General features: G+C 44.2%; 2 protein-coding genes and 1 long non-coding RNA gene across 3 annotated transcripts; all 3 read left to right on the top strand.

Annotated features, from left to right (window-relative positions):
• Positions 1-2,123: 2,123 nt before the first annotated feature.
• LOC309637089 (uncharacterized protein) lies at positions 2,124-19,013 on the top strand. The gene is made up of 3 exons (XM_082411195.1): positions 2,124-2,555; positions 16,106-16,241; positions 16,999-19,013. Exons 1-3 carry the CDS (start codon positions 2,234-2,236, stop codon positions 17,024-17,026), a joined length of 486 nt encoding a protein of 161 aa, XP_082267321.1. The 5' UTR covers positions 2,124-2,233; the 3' UTR covers positions 17,027-19,013.
• Positions 3,012-10,915, top strand: LOC309637109. Its single transcript, XR_014250397.1, has 2 exons — positions 3,012-3,438; positions 4,290-10,915. It is a non-coding gene; the product is annotated as an uncharacterized lncRNA (long non-coding RNA).
• Positions 12,408-15,280, top strand: LOC309637088 (uncharacterized protein). Its single transcript, XM_082411194.1, has 3 exons — positions 12,408-14,224; positions 14,578-14,690; positions 15,167-15,280. The coding sequence occupies exons 1-3, from the start codon at positions 13,838-13,840 to the stop codon at positions 15,210-15,212; spliced, it is 546 nt and encodes a 181-aa protein (XP_082267320.1). The 5' UTR covers positions 12,408-13,837; the 3' UTR covers positions 15,213-15,280.
• Positions 19,014-20,691: the final 1,678 nt, after the last annotated feature.

The following is a 20,691-nucleotide window of genomic DNA, read 5'->3' as shown; positions in this document are numbered from 1 at the left end:
ACAAAGCTAAATAGGTTCTAATATGTTCTCTTCCTAACTCCTAAGGCATTATTTTATTTATTTTTAAAAAATATTTATTTATTTGTTTGTTTGTTTGTTTGGCTGTGCCGGGTCTTTAGTTGCAACAGGCCGGATATTTTAGTTGTGGCATGTGGGCTCTTAGTTACGACAGGCACGTGGGATCTAGTTCCTTGAGCAGGGATCGAACCCAGGCCCCCTGCATTGGGAGCACAGAGTCTCAACTGCTGGACCGCCAGGGAAGTCCCAGGCATTATTTTTAAAACTATATTTACAAAATGGATCTCACATGCTCCCTAGGGTATGCACACCAACTTTAGAGGCCTGGACTATGCACAGCCAGTCGGATGCGCCTTGGGAAAATAGTGGTTTGACATTTAACCACAAGTATTGTCTTAAAGACATTCAATTCTTTATATTCATAAAATAAAGTTTGGTAATAGGGAACACTGACTTTAAATGAAAAAAGTCTTATTACATTCGTGAAAAAATAAAAGACTCAAAGTGCCTTTGACACTCTAAAACGAAAATCATTAGGGTCATTTTTCTATTAACAATACCTTATAAAAGCTCCAAGCAGAAATAACAGCAATCGCTTACACAGTGCTTAGTATGCGCCAGGCACTATTTATACAAATGAGTTCATTTAAACCTCATAATGAGGCACAGAGGTTAAGTGATTTGTCCATGGTCACTTGCTATGAAATGGGAGAAAGGGAATTTGAACCTAGGCCATTTGGCTTAGGCACCCAAGTTCTTGACTGTTTTCAGCCCCAGGGGTCAATGGACTTGCCCTGTAGAGGCTCAAAGAATTTTTCAATTTTTAAAATCTAAACTTAAACATTTCCAGCTTTGTGGGCTATACAGTTTCTGTTGCAACGACTCAACCCCACTGGCGTAGGGTGAAAGTAGCCATAGCTATCATGTAAACAATGGGTGCGACTATGTTCCAAAGTAACTTTCTTTACCAGGCGACGGGCTGGATCTGGCCCACCAGCCATAGTTTACTACCCTTGATGTGCACCATCAAACTATTCAGAAGGCTTCATGTCGAATTAGTAAATAACTTTAGGCCTAAATACAGTAATTAGAACCACTGTAAAGTTAAGGCATTATTTTAAAAACTGTATTTACAAATTGCTGATGTAGTGATTTTTATTAGTTTATAAACTACAGCAGCTAGTAAACACTTGATTCAGTTAAGTCTTCAAGACTATAATGGCATAGTTTTTTCACAGTATCACAATCAATGTTTTCAGTAACTAAAAATACATTAAAATATTATTATATATTAAATCTCTTATTTCTAAAATTAAGTGGACTATCTTTACTACATGGCAGAATCCCAAACTGAAAACTGGTCATATTCTTTCAACAAAACGAAAGCTGCACTCACACGTATCAAAAGACAAAAATTAACTGCCATCTGTATCAATATATTAATGTGCTTCAATCACATATGTTTTCATGAAAGTTCAAACATAAAAAAATCACCTTTAAGATCTTGGCCATGTGATCTATCTGCTCCCTGCCATGTCAGATTACACCCCGTGAAGTTTACTGTCTTAAGAGTGGTAGAGTTCTTTACACCTTGACAAACAACTAAAAGAAAGAAAAAAACCCACACACACAATAAGATGAAGAGCCTATACATTTGTCAGTCTTGACTTATTTGCTTTTCTTGAGTCAATTGGAGGTTTATAGCCACATTCTTACAATCATTAACTACAATCTTCCCAAACAGGTAATTGACAAACAGATGCATTCGAAAACTGGTAACAAAGTGTTATTCCAGTTTACAGCAGCAGTTTAATTCTATTTAGATACTAAAACTGAATACACTGAATACTGCAAACTTTATTCCCAACCACTCAGTAAAATACTACATACGTTTTGAGACACAGGAAAAAAAAGAAAAACCTAAAAATCTTAAGACTCCTCCTATTTTCATTTCCAATGATACTTCCCAATCTTGATCAATCAGCGATTTAAATGTCAACTATAACCCAGTATTTTATTAGGTGCTACGCAGTATACTAGAGCAATAGAAGAGAGAGGACCTCAAACCCTCTGCTCCCTCAAATTGAAAGGCAGGCTTCCTTACCCCTCCAGACCACTACTGGACACAGGGAAGAAGTCGGCTGCGCTGTCGCAGCGCAGCTTCACCGGTCATCACGGCCCGAGCGCGGCCTCGGGGACGCTGCTTGTGGACACGATGCCCACACCCGCCTGGGGGCCCCGGCTCGCCTCCCGGCCCCTCAGGCGCCCACCGCCCGGCGGCTGCGGCCCCGCAGCGTGCGCAGGACCCGCGTCGCTGCCAGAAGACGCAGGGCCACGGGTCCCAGTTAGGCAGGCCCCTCCATGCCGCGCTCACTGCGGCGCCAGCCTGATCGTCCTCCGCGCCGTGGGGCTGCCGTTCCAACCGGAAGGCGGCCTCGTGGGGGCGGGGCTCGAGGACGTCAGTGCACCCGCCGTGCGTCAGCACGCAGCCCCGCCTCCCATGGGGACCCGGCCTGAGGAGCAGGGCGGCCGGAAAGGTAGGAGGTGTGGAGAATTAAGGGTTTCCAAAAAGCGTTTGCTGACTGATCCAAGCGAAAGTGAGACATGGTTGTATCAACGCATTTTTTTAAAATATTTAATTGCAGTGGTTGATATTTTTATTATTAATTAATTAATTTATTTTAAAATTGTATTTAATGTTATATACAAATTTATTTATATTTATATATTTTTATATATGAATATATATTTTTATATATTTATATTTAATTAATTTTATATAATTTAATTTTTATTAATTAATTAATTAATTAATTAATTTATGGCTGTGTTGGGTCTTCGTCTCTGTGTGAGGGCTTTCTCTTGTTGTGGCAAGTGGGGGGGGCCCCTCTTCATCGCGGTGCGCGGACCTCTCACCGTCGCGGCCTCTCTTGTTGCGGAGCACAGGCTCCAGACTCAACGCATTTTAAAAGTAGTTAAACTCCCGACAGATGTCTGTGCTCGCCCCGCCCAGGAGAGAGCGTGCCCTCCGTGAGAGACACGTGAAAGGCTGAGTGGACATCTGCCTGTGGTCTGTTACCTGGTGCACGGGTGTGTGAATTTCTGCGGAGAGCTCTCCATTTCTGTAGTTTCTGCTGACTTGACACGGTGGTTGGCAAATGGTGACGTGTTCCATGCATTCAGGACATGATCGTGGTTACTAATAATCACTTTGTTCTCTCTGTGCATGTCTGTGTCCTAATTTTTTCTTTTTATAAGGACCCCAGTCATATTGGACTAGAGCCCACCCATTTGACCTCATTTGACCTCAGTTACCTATTTAAGGGCCTTATCTCCAAATACAGTCATATTACGAGGTATTGGGGGTTAAGACTTCCACATATTAACTTGAGCAGGACACAATTCAGCTGATAATAGAAGGTAAGAGTAATTTAAGCAAGTAAGTAACTATTTTTTAAAGTGAGTTGCTTAAAGATATGAATTGACTCAAGAAGAACAAGAAGAAATTACATAACACTGTACGTTATACAAAGGTATTAAATTAATCATCATAACATCCTGTGAGATCCACATGAAATCAGACTAAGCAAGATTAAGCAACTTATCCAGAGTTGTATAGTTAGTACTTTCCAGAATTTAAACCAGGTTATTTTCCCAGTTCCATTCTACATTATATTTTCATTTCATTATTTGAAATGAATTTTGAGTCTTCATTTTGCTTAGTTTCTGAAGTTCTATGGGGATAGAATGGAGTTGGATATTTTCAGTGACATTCACACATGGGGAAGGAAATTGAATCCAGAAGCTTCCGTGATCTTTCCGTGGAGAACGCTAACAACAGAACCAGAAACACCATTATCCTTTTGGTTCAGTCATCTTTCGTAACACACTACAAGAATTAATTTTAAGAAGCCCGCTGTTTTCCAAACTTTCACCAATGGGCTCTGTAGGGTCCTCTAATAATATCTAAGAGACTCATTAGTTTCACATTCCAAGCCACTTAAGACCAGGAGTTCTGACTGTTCTTTGTGAGAAAATCAAGTGACAATCATAGCTCGTAATTTAGGATGGTTTCTTCAGGGCCCAGGCAAAACCTAATACACAGTAATAATCATTGTTAATTGCATCTTTGACAATGATTGATCGGGTATCAAAGAGGTGTATAAGTTGGGAGAAATTATGATCAAAGAGAAATATAGGCCACAGATGTTTAATTAATGCTCAATTATTTATGAGTTTAACTTTAGTTAAGCTAATTTTCCTTCTTCTAGACAATTTCCAATTCACCTCTACAAAGAGACCAGAATAATCACCTTTCAATACAAGATTTATTGTGTTCCTTTAATTAAGAGCCTACAGTGACTTCTACATTCACTCCACGAAGTTTTGCTATGAGAGAAAAGGAGCCGTTATATTTTGTCTTGAATTAGATATGCCACCATACTTGACTTAGCTCATCTTACTGGAAGCACTTTGAGGGCAGATCCTACAGTCTTGTCTTACATCCTCTACAGAATCAAGCCAAGGGAATCACACATAGTTACAGCTGGAAGAACACTTGTTCTGGGTTGATATTTTTAGCCTTTACCACCAAGACTTTATCACCAAGACCTATCTTTACAGTCTCTATACAGAAGACCTTCTTGCCTTCCGTTTTCATATTGACTAGGAATGTAAAGGGAAGAACTGAGAAGTAGCCATAGTCGGCTAGCAGCCAGCCCAGATAAACCATCTGTGGAGATATTGTTTCTTTCAAAAGATATAAACATAAGAGGAAGTCCTAGAGTTTGTAACAATTGTGCATAATAAAATTCCATGAAAACCTAGAAATCCAGATCAGATCAGTAACATATTGGTTAAATAAGCTGTTATATTCATGCAATGGACAAGTGTACAGACATTAAGAAGAACGAGATACTCTTTTCTATGAGATTCTCTTTTCACTGAACTCATCAGTGCTGCAAAGACAATGTTACATAATAGCTTTTCTTTAACATTATATCAGGCATCTTCATCTTGTCCTGTATTTATTGCCAGTGTTACTAAAGGTTATCATTTACCTCTTTCTCTTTTAGATATATAATTTCTTCTTACTGTGGAAGCATTCATCAATCCCTATTTTACTATTTCTTTTAAATTAGAAATGAATATTGAATTTTATAAAATATCTTTGGGGACTATTTCAACTGATTGTATAGTTTTGTTCTCTTTTGACCTTGTTATATGGTAAATTATATTTTGTTATTTTATATTATGCTATTTATTATATATGGTATTATGTTTACTAATTACATTTATTATATTAGAATTACATTATAATTAAGGTAGCATTTTGTTTCAGATAGACAAAACAACCAGTGGAATAGGAAGCATCTTAAAATTAGATGCAAGAGCGTAAGGGATTTGAGATTAAAATAAAATTGACATTTTGGATCAGTAGCCAAACATATTCAACAAAATTGGGAAACTATGGCTATCATTAATAAATTCTAGATATAGCCACTAGTTAAAAGTAAAAAAATCATGAAAGTGTAAAAGTATCAGAAACCTGGGAGACTTGAAATAAATTATTCATGAGGAACACCTTTCTAAGATACAAAGAAAAAAGGATACATTTAATTATATAAGAATTAAAATTTTCCTCATGGCAAAATGCACTCCAAAGGTCAGAAAACAAGCAAAAGGAATTGGGAAATGTATTTAGAAATAGATATGCTCTCTTTACAGCTTTTGAGAGAAGCACATGTTTCTTTTTCCTTTAACCTGTTATGTGGGTATTAACCTATAGTGTAAGTGCACGGTTCCTTTCCTTTCATCTGTAATGTGAGTGTCAACATGGGGCACTGTTTCCAAGCACAGACTTCGGATGTTCCTGTGCTGGTCCCATCACTGACCATCCACAAAAACTTGCAAATGTTGCTTTACTTTCCTGGGGGTTAGAGTCTTAGCTAAGAAATGGAAGCAAAATAGAACCTTCCCCCAGGGATAATAGAAGGTTTAAAGGAGTAAATATGTAAATGACTTAGGACAGTGCCTAGTACAAGAGAGATCAATAGAAGTACTTATCAATTTTTTAAAGAGACAGACGAAAGAAATAAAATGTGGTGATTTCAATCTATTGATATATATTCTTGACATTAAACTACCTTTTCATTCACTGGATGACCTAACTTGCTCATGCTTTTTCTTACTCTAGTGAACCTGAGTAGCTAATATCATAGCTTAAAATTTTTGCTTTTATATTTACAAGTAAATTTGACCTGTAAATTTCTTTTTCTTACAGTCCTAATATATTTTCAGTATTAGGGTTATATAGACTTCCTAAGATGAATAAAGGAGCATTCTTCCTTTGCTACTCTCTAGAAGTTTTTCTTTATTAATACTGACGTTACCTGTTTAATAGAAGTTTGATAGGATTCCCCACCCAAACGTTCTGGGTGGGTCTGGTATTTTCTTGGTGAAAGATTGTAAACTATTGACTTAATTCCTTTACTGGTGAAAGAACTCCAGCTATATATTTCCTCTTGTGTCAGTTTTGGTAAACTTTAGGAGCTAGGAAATTGTCCACTTTACATAAATGTTCAAATTTACTGGCATTTCATATATTCTCTTTGTCCTCTCTGCTATAACATTGTCCTGATTCTTTCTGTGTATTATTTACTTATGTTTTTGTTTTGCTTACTCAAAGTGTGTTTTTAAAATCTTTTCAAAGAATATTCTTTTGACTTACTAAATCACCTCAATTTTATACCTTTTTCTGTTTTATTAAGTTCTGCTCATATCTTTATTATCTATTTTTTCTATGTTCTCAGGGTTTATTGTTTTGCTCTTCTGATGTCAATTAAAACACTTGGTTATTAATTTTAATAAATCTTTTTAGTTATAAATAGTTGAACTTTTTGAAGATGCCAGCTTAGTTGTAAGTATCTAAGGGTCAGCACCTCCACATTGTTGCTGGCCTAAGCCTTAGTGCACCCTATAGCAATGTATATATATTGACATTTTTTCCCCTCGACTTTCTGTGTTTTGCTACTTCTAACTTTTCTTTGGAGAGAAGCCCTCTGAAATATCCTTGAGTTACTTTACAGCCAATAAGTCTTTAAAATATGTGTATTTTTTTAAGATAAATCTACTTATATAATTAGGCAGAAAATCTGATTTGCCATATTTTTGAAAACAGCATAATTTCACTCTTCTCCATGATTAATCTGCTGTTTTACACAACCTTTGAGTTTTTAGCTTTATCAATGACATGTACTTTAGAAATTTTTTAAAGAGCCTACCCACTCTTTTAAAACATCCTGTTCCTTGTTTCAGTTCTAGTTTTATGTCTATTTTCTGCCTTGCACCTGATAATTCCAACATTCAATGGATGGCCTTGGGAATCTAATTCTGGTATTGATTGTTTTTGCTGATTCTCTCCCATTGTAGCTGATTTCTTCATTATTGTGTACATTTAGATCATGAGCTCATGTTTAGCTAAACTTTATCTGTGGGAACGCTATAGGCCTGGGTTGAAGGTCTACCTCTCCAGAGAGTGTTTAGTTCTGTGTTTGGAATACCACCCATCTGGGAGCATTTTAAGGTAACTTCTTACCTTCTGTTTGCAAGACCGCAAATAAATTTGCAACCCAAACACTGTGAACACAGATCTGGGGTTCAGAATTCTCAAGATTTCCTACCTGTTTCCTACCCAGAGCAGAGGCCAAGAGAATTTGGTCTTAATCTCCCTTTGCCAGCAGATATTTTTTTTTACTAGCACACCCTTTCATTAAAGGTGAACCTAGGGATAGATAGGTTTAGTTCTAACTTCCCATCTAGGAGGGATGGAGTCTTATCTCCTGCCTCCCATGTGGTAATGGCCATTTTAACAACAAGTCTCTGTGTCAGGTCAGGTGTGTCATTAAACTATGGCCTGTATTCCAAATCCAGACAGCTGCCTATTTTTTATGGCCTATGGGCTATGAATAATGTTCACATTTTAACTGGTAATATTTTAAATGGTTGCTTAAGTACCTAAATAATAGCCGCAATTTTGCCTCTTTGGTCCACAAAGCCTAAAATATTTGCTATTTCGCTCCATAAAAACAGGATTACCAGCTTCTGTTCTAAGCGATCAAGGTCTTCAATCCACTCTTAATATAGCTATAACTCTCACACATGTACCCCCCTTCTTTCAGGGGTCCTGGAAATTTCTACTGCACACTTCAAAAATCAGACACGCACTTAAAAATAAGGTGTTTACATTTAACCTAGCATACCGAACTCCTTTCTTTTAGGAGAGTTTTTCAAGGAATCTTGCCCACCAGATTCTTCAGAGCTTCATTAATAATGGCAAAAAATTAAAACAACTTAACATTCAACAAATGGGAATTGTTCATAACAATTATAGAAGCACATACAGTAGAAAACTATAAACTGTTATTGAAACGGTGAGACATAACTCGTTTTATTCTTCGAGAACTATGTTTATTTAGGTCTCTTTTGTTTAAGTAAGTATATTTCTGTGTATGTATGTATATAATCGTGTATTTATATACACATACATTATATGATATATTTATACAAATATGTGAAATACATACCTATACACATACCTTTGATTTATATTTGTCTACATACACAGGAATATAATTATGTATATCGTATATTTATATACACTGAACTGAAAAGTGGTAGTATACATATATATTGTGTATAAATGTGTGTATATGTGCATGTGTAGAAAAACAGGTTGAGCGATATGTAAGCATGATTTAGACAGGGTTCAAGCTTTTAAAAGTAGTTATGTGTAGGCAGTGAGATTATGGCCCATTTGATTTTAAATATTGCATATTTTTACATCAATTGTTATGAACAGATTCTTATGTAAATAAAATTATAAATAGTTATACATACTTGTATGTGTAGTGTATAATTAAAATATATCTACTTTATATAAGTATTATATTTATATTATATAATATACTTGTCTTATAATAATACATTATGTATTGTGTTATATAGAATACATTAACTATAATGTATTATATCAGATAATAATAATGATACATTTCTATATTATGATATCATTGTTTTATAATCAATATTACATGATATATCATATTAATACTGTGAACATATTAAACGTATAAATACATTGCATTAGTCATATAGTTTGTGTACAATATATGCTATGCAAAAATACATGTTAATATAATACATAATTGTTATACATTCATATAAACAGTAATATATTACATTTATACACCAATATAATCTTTAATATTGGTATATGTATATTCTATTTAATATATACATAGCTAATGCTCTTTAAAGCCATCTGCTACAAGAAGTAGAATGAGACCAGGAGTATGGCCAAAGCAAATTCTAAAAATATTAGATTATTTATATTCACTTATATGTCATTTTCCTGGAATCTGCATCTGGCTGTTAGAGAGCACACACAGCACAATCCCGATAAAGTGCCCAGGAGGACATGGGATCCTTTATTTACTGGGACCTCAAAGGAAACATAGTGCTATTCAGTCCCCCATCAAAGAGCTAAGAGCAAATCTTGAAGCACCCAGTAAAAGCCAATTCAAACAAAAAAGCTTTTCCACTTCAACTTGAAAAAGTTAAGTTCCCAAGAGACCCCCTACATCAACCACCGAAGCTCATTTGGCAGTAAAAATAACATTCAGCGGACAACAAGAAATCGAAAACAATAGTTGTTTTAACAAAATAAAATCCAGCAGCTAATCAGTGTCTTTCCTGTTTGAAAGAAGGCAGTGGGAAGTGGACAGAAGACCTGATAGGAAAGATTAAAAGAAGAGGAAAAGGAAAATAAAAGTTTCCAGTCTGACAATCAAGCTGTCTTCTGCATCCATTTCATCCCAAGACCACCAAGCCAGTGTGGAGGCTTTTTCCTCCTTTCCTTTTCGTGAGACTGATCACAACCAGCACTGCAGAGTCCATTAAATGAAGAAATGCTGTTGCATACATGTGTGAATGAGCTGTGAGTGAAGTACTGGAGTAGAGGACACCTAACTTGAAACGTCCTCATGAATGTCCATGTGGCTGAGCAGGAAGTTAACCTGTCATAGATGTGCTAAATCAGAATAGTTGGGTTTTATTTTATTTACTTTTCCCGGGACTCTGTTGAATGACTGTCAGCTACAAGTTCAGGCTACTTTTTGCTGACGATTAATGCACTGGGAGAGCTGAGAGAAAACTGAATAGTAGAGCTGTCTTTTTCTTGACCAGTTCACCTTACTTTCCCAAACTCAAAGTCTTTCCCTATTTCTTTCTCCTTTTTATTGTAGTAAAATGAACATAACATAAAATGCACCGTTTTGATCATTTTACAATTCACTGTACAATTCAGTGGAATTTAGTACTGTCACAATGCTGTGCAACTGTCACCACTGCCTAGTTGCAAAACATTTTCATCACCCCAAAAGGAAACCTACACCCATTTTAAGCAGTCATTCCCTATTTCCCTCTCTTCCAAACCCCTGGCAACCACTACTGTATAATGTTTTCCGTGTGTATGGATTTGCCACTGCTGGACATTTCGTATAAATGGAACCATACAATCTGTGGCCTTTCGTGCCTGATTTCTTTCACTTAGTTGCATCCATGATGTAGCATGTATCAGTAATCCACTCACTTTTATGGCTGAATTCCCTGATCCTGTTTTCTTCATACTGTTTGAATACAAACTTTAAAATATGTTGAGGGTGAAGCTCTGTTTTAATGGCACATCTATTAGGCCAATTCATTTAAAGAAGGTGAAAATGGAGATATTGTTGTGAAATGATAATCGTTGAGCAGCCTCAGCTAATTTGATAATGAAAAGTTTGGGAAATATTGCAAAAAATTATTTGCTTTATATTAAAAGCCTTTTAAACAAGGATTCAGGAGATTGTCTTTTTCTTGCAGGTAACTTAAATGAGGCAGAAGAAACTAACTGCCCTTTAAAACAGATTTTGAAAGGATTTTATTTATTCTGAATAGACGAATGAGAGTACAGGTTGTTCATATCCAATATGGACTCCCTGTCCAAACACTGTTTATCATTCTAGCCACCACTATCGAATTATATTTCTTGAGACTAATGCAGCTTAACTCCTGCATATTACTTTTGAAAATTCATCTATCAAATCCATTAATACAGTATAAACAAGAGATGTTCATGTTTCAGTGCAGTTCAAATATCAGGTATAAAGAGCCCTCAGTAAGAAAAGGAATCCTATATCTCTTGCCAGAATGTGGTCAGCTCTGGGGTGCTTTGCTAGCTGAAAGACACTTTTATTGTTAAGAGGATAGAGGTTGCTTAAGAGAGATGAGAGGCAAAAAATTTTAAGTACTTGTTTGTGTTAAAAACAGCGCTAGGCTATCTCATACTCTATTATCAGTCAAGGCTCACCATTTTACATATGTGAAAAGCGAAGTTAAAAGTGTTTCAGTAACTTACAAAAAGGCACGCAACCACTAAATTCAAGCAAGAATTGAATCCCAAATCTGTCACACTGAAGTTTGAGCTAATATTGAGATTAATAAAAATAGCACTAAATTAAAAGTTCAGAGATATTTTTTATTTCGTACTCTTTCACTAACCCTCTTTGGAGATAAATCATTTCATTTATATGGGCCTTAGTTTTCACAACTATAATAGTTGGAAGTTTGACTAGGTGACCTCTATGTAGTCTTCCAATTCTAAAATGTTCCATTAATTTGGCTCCCTACAATAATTGCCATTGCAATATATGCGTGCTGCCACCAAGTAGCAGTAGAGAGTACTAGTTCCTTTTTTTAACCCTAGTGGGGAATGCATTTTGACATCAGACTTATCCGTCAATAGTACAGCCTGTTAATATAACTATAAAATAACAAAATAATCTGGTATTATTTCCTGTAAAGCAGAAGCTTTACATTGTGTCTATGAATCGTATCAGAATCACCTGTAGGTTTTTAAACATAGAGGAAATCCAGAACCCATTGGATGAGGACTTTCAGAGATGGGACTTGGGCATCTGGATTTTTGGGCTCCCATCATTTGTATATTTTATTTTATTTTATTTTTTGCCTATGTACAACATTTGTCACATCCTCTTGAATCTTTTGTAATTTCTGTTTGTTTTAAAAGTTTAGAATATTCCATAATCTTCACCTACTTTTCATAAGGCGTTATCTGTTATGTTTATTCACTCTTGTGCTTCTCCTGGTTAAAACTTCATTTTTTCTTTCTTTTGCGGGGGGGGGGGGCCTGCCTCATGGCTTGCAGGATCTTAGTTCCCTGACCAGGGATTGAACCCCAGGCCCCCAGCAGTGAAAGCGCCAAGTCCTAACCACTGGACCACCAGGGAATTCCCAAGACTTCTATTTTTTTTTTTTTTTTTAAGACTTCTTTTTTAAAAGACTTTTTTTCCCACTCTGATTCATTCCTGGGATCAGTTTCATGTGGGAACATTAAACCAACCTTGCATTACTAGAATAAAGCCACTTTGATTGTGATATATTACTGTTTTACATACCATGGATACAGTTTGTGCTTTTATTTACAAATTTTGCATGCATGTTCAAAAGAGAAACTGGCCTATGATTCTATTCTTGTAATATTCTTTTTACTTTTGAGCTGAAGCTTTCGTTGGCCTTATAAACATTTTGAGCAATATATTATTTTCTGTTTCCTGGAAGGGTTTTATGTAAGATTACCAATATTTCTTCCCTAAATATTCGGAGGAATTTACTTGGAAAGCCATTTATCCCTGGAAATCATTTTCTGTAAAGGTACTTAATTATACAAACAACTTTTTGAGTAGATATAGATTTTTTAGATATTTCTTTTCTTGGGTTAGTCTTGTTAGGTTGCATGTTTTAAGAATTTGTAATTTTGGATGAATTTTCAAATTTATAAATATAAAATTATAATTTTAACAGCTTTATCGGGATGTAATTTACATACCATAATTTAACCCTTTAATGTATACAATTCAGTGGTTCTTAGTGTAACCACTAAAAGACGTGTGTAACCATCACAACCATCCAATTTTAGATTTCTGTCCCCCCACAAAGAAACCCATTACACGTTAACAATGTTTTTTCATTCTCTCAACCCTCTCAGCTCTAGGCAACCCCTAATCTCCTTTCTGTCTCTACAGATTTGCTATTCCGGGCATTTCATATAAATGGGACCATACAATATGTGACCTTTTGAGAGTGGCTGCTTTTCTTTACAGAATGCTTTCATGGTTCATCCATGTTGTAACATGGATCAATATTTCATTCCTTTTTATAGCTGAATGCTATTCTATCGTACGGATATGCCACATTTTGTTTATTCATTTGTCAGATTGACATTTGAATTTTTTCCACCTTTTGTTTTTAGAAATATGCTTGTATGAACATCCACGTACAAGCTTTTGTGCAGACATAAGTTTCTATTTCTCTTAGGTATATATTTAGTAGTGGAACTGCTGGGTCATAGGGTAACTCTATGTTTAACACTTGCAGGAACTGTCAAGCTGTTTCGTAAAATGGCCGCACATTTTGTAAAATGGCTCAGACTGTACTTTCTATCCAAAGGTATCCAAAGTCACTTTAGATGCAAAATGTTTAAAGTTGACCTTTGCTGCTGCCCAAATCGTAGCCACTGTGGGCAGTCTGCCAGATGGCATCTTAGGTTTCTCAGGAAGAAATTAGAATACACGAAGGGGGAAATAAGTGTACAATTACATAACGTAGATTTCATATTTAATTTTTGGGAAAAGCAATAATTAGGTGGCTTTTGGTTTTAACTGTAAATAGCCACTCATTGGGAAATAATTACTCGCTAATGGCCTTAGCGAGTCACTCTGGAGCTTCTCCTAGAACTAGAAAACCTAAGCTCTGCTCCCAGCAGAACCTGGAGACGGTGCCCAGTGCTGGCGAGGCAGCACAGAACAGGGGAGTCGTCGCTGGAGGGAGCGGAAGACAGTGCAGCCACTCTGGAAAGGAGTTGGCCAGCTCCCTAGAAAGCGAAACTCCATTGCCCACTTTTCCCCAGTGTCACCTCTTGTGCAAGTCAAGTCAGCGTCCCAGCAGGATCCTGACGTTGACACGACTGCCCCTGTCACCCGTTGCCCTGGGAAGGCCCCCGGCGGCTTTCGGTCTGGGGCTCTTCCCAGTCAGGCGAGCGTTTGTGTACAGCTTCTGTGTGGACTTCAGTCTCCATTTCCCCGTGGTAAGTGCCCATGACTGCGGTTGCCGAGTTCTGCGATGACTGCTTTTGTAGGAAGTTTCGCAGTAGGGGAGCGCCTGGCCTGAGCCCCGCGTGCCGGCCTCTGCCCATCTCTCTGACGCCTCAACCCCAGGAGGGAAGGTCCACGTGGACCAGCGCTCCCTCTGCACCTGCTGTGCCCTCGGTCCTCAGGGTCACAGGGCTTCCCCAGAGCACGGGCGGCGTGGGCCCCTCCCTGCGTCCCGCCCCACCCCCGCCTCATCCGGGCCCCCCGCCGCCCGTGGCTTTGGTGGGAGGGTCTCAAGGAAGGACCCCCTCCTCCGAGCCTACTCCACCCTCAGCCCCCTTCCCCACAGAGCTTCCGTCCCAACGCCAGGCCCGTGGGGCTCCCGCAGCAGCAGCGCTGGGACTGCCGGGTTTCTGCAGCTCTTCAGTTCGGACTCCATCTACCCGGAGTCAGAGCCCGCAGGTCAGGGCTCGGCCCACGCCAGCCACAGGTCCACGTCGTCCTCTGCGCTTGTGGCCGACAGGCTGTGTCAGGAGTTCCCACGCCCCCAGCCTGAGTTCCGTTCGTTGGCTAGCGCGGGCCCCCAGAACACAAGCCCCCAGTCCACGGACTAGAGCACCGGGCTATTCGAAAGGAACAGCCAGGTGGAAGGAGGAGGTGGGGAGGCGTGGGGCGGGGCGCGGGGCTTCCAGGCCGCCTGCAGGCACCCACCCCACAGCTCTCTGAACCCCATGTTTACCGAGATTTTGTTCCACGAGCACAATTACAGCGGGGGCCATGGGCAACGGATTCACGTTGCAACCCCTGGCCCTCTCCCCTCGCAGGAGGTGGGCAGGCAGGGGGACTGTAACATGCAACCCGGCCTGTGGCTTTAGGTTTAGGAGCTGTGTGCCAGGACTGGGGGCCAAGACCCGACCCCTTTCTCCCGTAATTCACAGCGCGGCTCATTCTGGGCACGGAGGCTGGGGGACGACGGAAGGCTGAAGAGCATGGCGTCCGCCTTCACCCCCTCCCTCCTCTCTTGGCTGAGCCCTGCGGCCGCGCGGGTTCCCAGTGGCGGGGGGACCTGTCCCTTCAGGTCCTCCCAGCTGCCTGACACCCCTCTGCCCCCAGCGTGGACCCCCAGAGCCCCCAGCTCTTCCCACTCCTGGTCGAGCAGGACGGGGTCCCTGCGGCACCCTGGACAGGCGGGCGATGGGCAGCCCGGCCCCTCCCGGGAGGCAGCCCCGTGGGGTGGGGAGGGGGGCGGGCACTGCGAGCCACCCATGGTCGAGCGCGTCACCTCGGTGCGTGGCGTGGGGCACCGTGGCTACACGCATCTTGATGGCCGGGATCAGACCTAGCTCTGCCACCAACTGGCTGGGTCCCCGGAGGCCGGTCACTGGACCCCATTGTCCCTGTTCACCATCTGCAACGTGCGTGACCCGAGGACCCCCTCACAGGTGGTCGTGAGGGCTGACCGACTCGGTTTGTGTGGAGGACAGAGAACAGTGAGGCCAGCAGATGAGGAAAGAGCTTGTCACTCATGGTTCTGGGCAGGGGCACGCCTTGTCACCTAGGGCCTCCCAGGAGCACGAGAGTTCGGCAGGAATGAGGGGAGGGGTGGCTGGGGACTGGAGCCTGAGGTGTGGGTCCCCGGGAAGGAGCAGGCTCAGGATCGGCTAGAATGAGCCTGGGGCTCCGGGCCTCTCCGGGGTGATGAGGGCAGGGGGACGGTGGCCCCGAGTGTGGGAGCCCCGTACAGAAGGGCTGGGGTGCAGCCCTGCGCTGGCTGGTTTGCGTCAGAAAGTGACAGACGCGGTGAACGCGGGTACCAGGCCCGACCCAGGGCTCAGCGACAGCTCTTGTTCCTCAACACAAAAGCTGTCCCGCTTCAGCCGGTGCTGTGCCTTGCGGTGGAGGAAAGCGGGACTCAGAGGACTGTGGGACTCCGGCATCCAGGGTGGGGCCCGGGCACGTGGGCCCCGAAGTCCACCGGAGCGGCGGGCACATGGAGCTTCGAGGCTGGGGGAGGTGAGGGTGTGGACAGTGGGGCTGCGCAGACCGTCTTGACACTTGAGAACCACTGGCCCGAGGGACCACGGGGACGCCCGTGGAGGGGGGCGCCCAGGAGAGGCGGCCTGCTGGCGCGGGGCGGGGTCCTGAGTGCCGCCCCGCCCTGCCAGGGCGCCCTGTGCTCCTGCCCAGTCGTGGCCGGTGGGGCCGTGAGGCTGCAGGGAGGCCAGAGCCCGGCACAGCGCCTGCTGCCCGCAGAGGCCCGGCGTCCCTCGGGCTGCTTCTGAGCCAGGCGTGCCCGACGAGCCCGTGCGCCTGGCAGAGCCAGCGGGCACGCTCCCCCAGCGCCCCTCCTGTCCTCGGACAGGCACGTCTGCTCAGCCGGGGAGCGGGGCCGGGCGCGCTGAGTCCTGGGCCGGGCAGGGGGCGCAGCCTGGGCAGGTCCTTGAGGCGCCCTGCCTGCTGCTGGCCCGGCAGGGGCCCGTGGAACCGGCACCTTCCTCTGCGCCCCACGTCGCTCCCTCCCCCAGGGTGGTCCATTTCTACCTGTTTCTGCAAACCAGATAGACCCTGAAGGGACAGAAACTTAGCTCCGTTGAAACGGCTGAAGCTTAGGCTGTCACCTTGGGGTAACTCCTGAGGAGGGTCCTAACAGTTAGGACCCGAGGCCCTTTCTTTCCCATCTCCCTCCTCTGGTCCGCCTCATCCGCCTCGTCTCCTTGAACCCACCTCTGTGCCCCCACCCCCTGTTTTTACGGCCATCTTCTTCCTTCAGAAAATCAAGAGCATCAAGAAGAAGCTGAGGACTTCCCTGTTAGCACAGTGGTTAAGAATCCGCCAGCCAATGCAGGAGACATGGGTTCGAGGCCTGGTCCGGGAAGATCCCACATGCCACGGAGCAGCTAAGCTCGTGCACCACAACTATTGATCCAGCGCTCTAGAGCCCGTGAGCCGCAATTACTGAGCCTGTTTGCCACAACTGCTGAAGCCCATGCGCCTAGAGCCCATGCTCCGCAACAAGAGAAGCCACTACAATGAGAAACCTGCTCACCACAACTGGAGAAAACCCGTGTGCAGCAACGAAGACCCAATGCAGCCACAAATAAATTAATTAATTTTTTAATTTTTAAAAGATAATAGTAAACATCACACTTTAGCTGGGCAGGAGTCAGAGTTTTATTATCAGTCTAGGCAAGACCAAAAATTCAAAGCAAATTCAATTTTGCATAAGGGAACGTTGTAAGGTAACAATTCTTCATATCACATGCCTCATAGGACCCATTTCAAACCAGAGAGAATGACACCTTTATGTATCACTGTCCCAGGAGACAAACAAATGTGAACAGCTAAAACATTTAAAAAGTGCACCAAGCTTCGCAAGTCTCAAACAAAACTTGAATTTTCTGTACATACTCCTGTCAAATGAAGTTATTTCCTGTACACCACTCCTCTTGCAAAGTGGTCTTCTATTTCCTTTCATTTGGCCTAGATCGGCTAGGAGACGTAGAGAAAGATCGGGACGGCTTGTGATTTCTCTCCTGGGACGGTGATCTCTCTCTTCTCCTATATCTAGAAAGGGACCTGCTCTGGCTGAGGGAGAAGCTTCTCCGTCTTGGAGATGTGTGGCGAGGTGGAAGACTCCTCCTCCGGTAATCATCTCGAGGGCGACGACCCCAAGAAGGAGGCGGTCACGATTTCGACTTCTCTTTTCCCCATTCGACAGGTCCACTCTTACTCGGCAGCCACATAGCGTCCTCCCATCTAGTTCTCGGACAGCATCGGCTGCATCTCGGGGATCTTCACGTTCAACAAGAGCGAAGCCGGGAGGGTTTTTAGCAACCCACACACTTCAGAGTGGTCCATAATAGCCTAAAGCTCGTTCCAATTCAGTCTTGTTACCACTGTTTCCAAGATTCCCTACATAAACTTGACAGTCCGACGGACAGGAATCACGATGCAAGACCCTCGTGGCTCCTGGGTTTCACGGGCCACAGGGTGATCCCGGACCTCTAGAATCTGGCAGCTGAATCTGCTCGCACAAGCTGTCCTGTGGGGATGCTTTTCCTCCTATGTGTCCAGCCCCGGGCCCTACTGGCTTGGCCCGGCCTCCCGGGTGAGAGGGTGAACCCCAGCTCCCTGGAGCAGACACTCAGAGCCCTGTTGACCGGACTCATGGGACTGCAGCAGCGGCTGGACATGTGTGGCCAGCCTGGTGGTGTTTGGCCCCGTCTGCAGTTCCAGTTCCAGCTGAGAAAGAGCCTCGCTCTGTAATTTTCTCCTGGTTATGTAAGGATCCCCGGTGTCATTTGACAGAAATGTAGATGGTGTGTTCTTTCTCTGTTTTCTCCCTGCTTCCTCTCCTCTCTGTCTGTCTGTCTCTCTCTGTCCCTCTCCCTCTCTGCCTCTCCTTCCCTGCTGCTCCCACTCCTTCCTGAGAGAGGATAGACAGAGTGTGAGAGAGGGAGACTCAGAGGGAGAGGGAGGGAGGGAGAGGGAGAGAGGGAGAGGGAAGAGGGAGAGGAAAGAGGGAGAGGGAAGAGGGAGAAGGAAGAGGGAGAGGAAAGAGGAAGAGGAAAGAGGGAGAGGGAAGAGGGAGAGGGAAGAGGGAGAGGAAAGAGGGAGAAGAAAGAGGGAGAGGAAAGAGGGAGAGGGAAGAGGGAGAGGGAAGAGGGAGAGGGAAGAGGGAGAGGAAAGAGGGAGAAGAAAGAGGGAGAGGGGGAGAGGGAGAGGGAAGAGGGAGAGGGAGAGGGAAGAGGGAGAGGGAGAGAGGGAGAGGGAGAGAGGGAGAGGGAGGGAGGGAGGGGAGAGGGAGGGAGGGAGAGGAGAGGGAGAGAGGGAGATGGAGGGAGGTCTCTTCCTCCCTCCCTCTCCCTCTCTCCTCCTTCTCTCCCTCCCTCCCTCACCCTCTCTCCCTCTCCCTCCCTCCATCACCCTCCCTCCCTCTCCCCCTCTCCCTCTTTCCTCTCCCTCTTTCCTCTGCCTCTTTCCTCTCCCTCTAGAGACGGAGGGAGAGGGAGAGGGGGGAGAGGGAGAGAGGGAGGGAAACAGGGAGAGAGAGGGAAGGAGACTTTTCTCCTTCCCTCTCTCTCCCTGTTTCCCTCCCTCTCTCCCTCTCCCCTCTCTCCCCCCTCCCTCTCCCTCTCTGCCCCCTCCCTCTCCCTGTCTCCCTCTCCCTCGTCTGTGCCTCTCCCTCTGTGTCTCCCTCTCTGGGAGGGAGTGAGGAGATGGAGAGACGGAGGGAGAGGGAGAGTTGGAGGGCGAGGGAGAGGGAGGAGAGGGAGAGAGGGATAGAGGGAGGGAGAGACGTCTCTCTCTCCCTCCCTCTATCCCTCTTCCTATCCTTCTCCCACCTCCCTCTCCCTCTCCCACCTCCCCTCTCCCTCCCTCTCTCTCCCTCTCCCTCCACCTCCTTCCCTCTCCAGAGAGGGAAGGAGGTGGAGGGAGAGGGAGAGAGAGGGAGGGAGAGGGAAGGAGAGGGAGGGAGAGGGAGAGAGGGAGGGAGAGAGGGAGAGGGAAAGAGGTAGAGGGAGAGAGGGACAGGGAAAGTGGGACAGGAAAGTGGGAGGGAGAGAGGGAGAGAAGGAGAGGGAAAGGGGGAGAGGGGTAGGGGGAGAGGGAGAGAGGGACAGGGAAAGAGGGAGAGGGAGAGAGGGAGGGAGAGAGGGACAGGGAGAGAGGGAGGGAGAGGGGGAGAGGAAGGGACAGAGAGAGGCAGAGGAAGAGATGGAGGGAGAGGGAGAGTGAGAGGCAGGGAGGGAGAGGGACGGAGGAAGAGAGGGAGAAGGGCTGAGGAGGGGGGCTCCCTCCCCCTCCCATGCTCTCCCCACTGCTTTCTCTTTCTTCTGCTTCAACAGACATCAGGCGCCTTTTAGATCAGCTCTGAAGTCAACGTTGATGCTTGGACGGCCTGACCTCCCTGCTGACTTCCAGCCCTGGACCACAGCCAGGAGATGAAGTCTACGGGGCCCTGGGCGGCGGGCTGCACAGGCCCCTTCTCTGATGCCCAATCTCTCCTCGTTTTCGAGGCAGCCGCCAGCTCCCCTCACTGACTCCCCAAGATTTTGGGCCTTTTTAACATGTGTCCATAATGCCATGAGCTACTATTTAACTTTTCTACGAGGACCCATTTCCCAAAATGCAGTGGTTTTCGGCCTTGGCTACACTAGAGAACCCCCAGGGAAGGGAGAGAAGTCTCTCCCTCCCTCTCTCTCCCTCTCCCTCCGTATCTCCTTCTGCCTCTCTCCCTCTCCCTCTGGGGTGATGCCCGATGAGCTCAGATTCGCAGATGTTCCCCCCATCCCCTCTCTGTGCCTTGCGTGGGGTCTGGGCCTTCTCACTGTGGCCCGGGTACAGCCTTGACATTCAGACATCGGTTCCTGCAAGGACACTTGCGTTTGGTCCATACCGCGTGTGGCTGCAGCCTGTGCTTCTCCCGTTTAGCATCTTCAGTAGATGGGGTCTGTGCACG

Source organism: Balaenoptera physalus (genome assembly GCF_965194825.1).
Source record: "Balaenoptera physalus genome assembly, chromosome: 10".
In the NCBI taxonomy this organism is placed as follows: Eukaryota; Metazoa; Chordata; class Mammalia; order Artiodactyla; family Balaenopteridae; genus Balaenoptera; species Balaenoptera physalus.
This window is presented reverse-complemented; position numbering and strand designations above follow the sequence as displayed.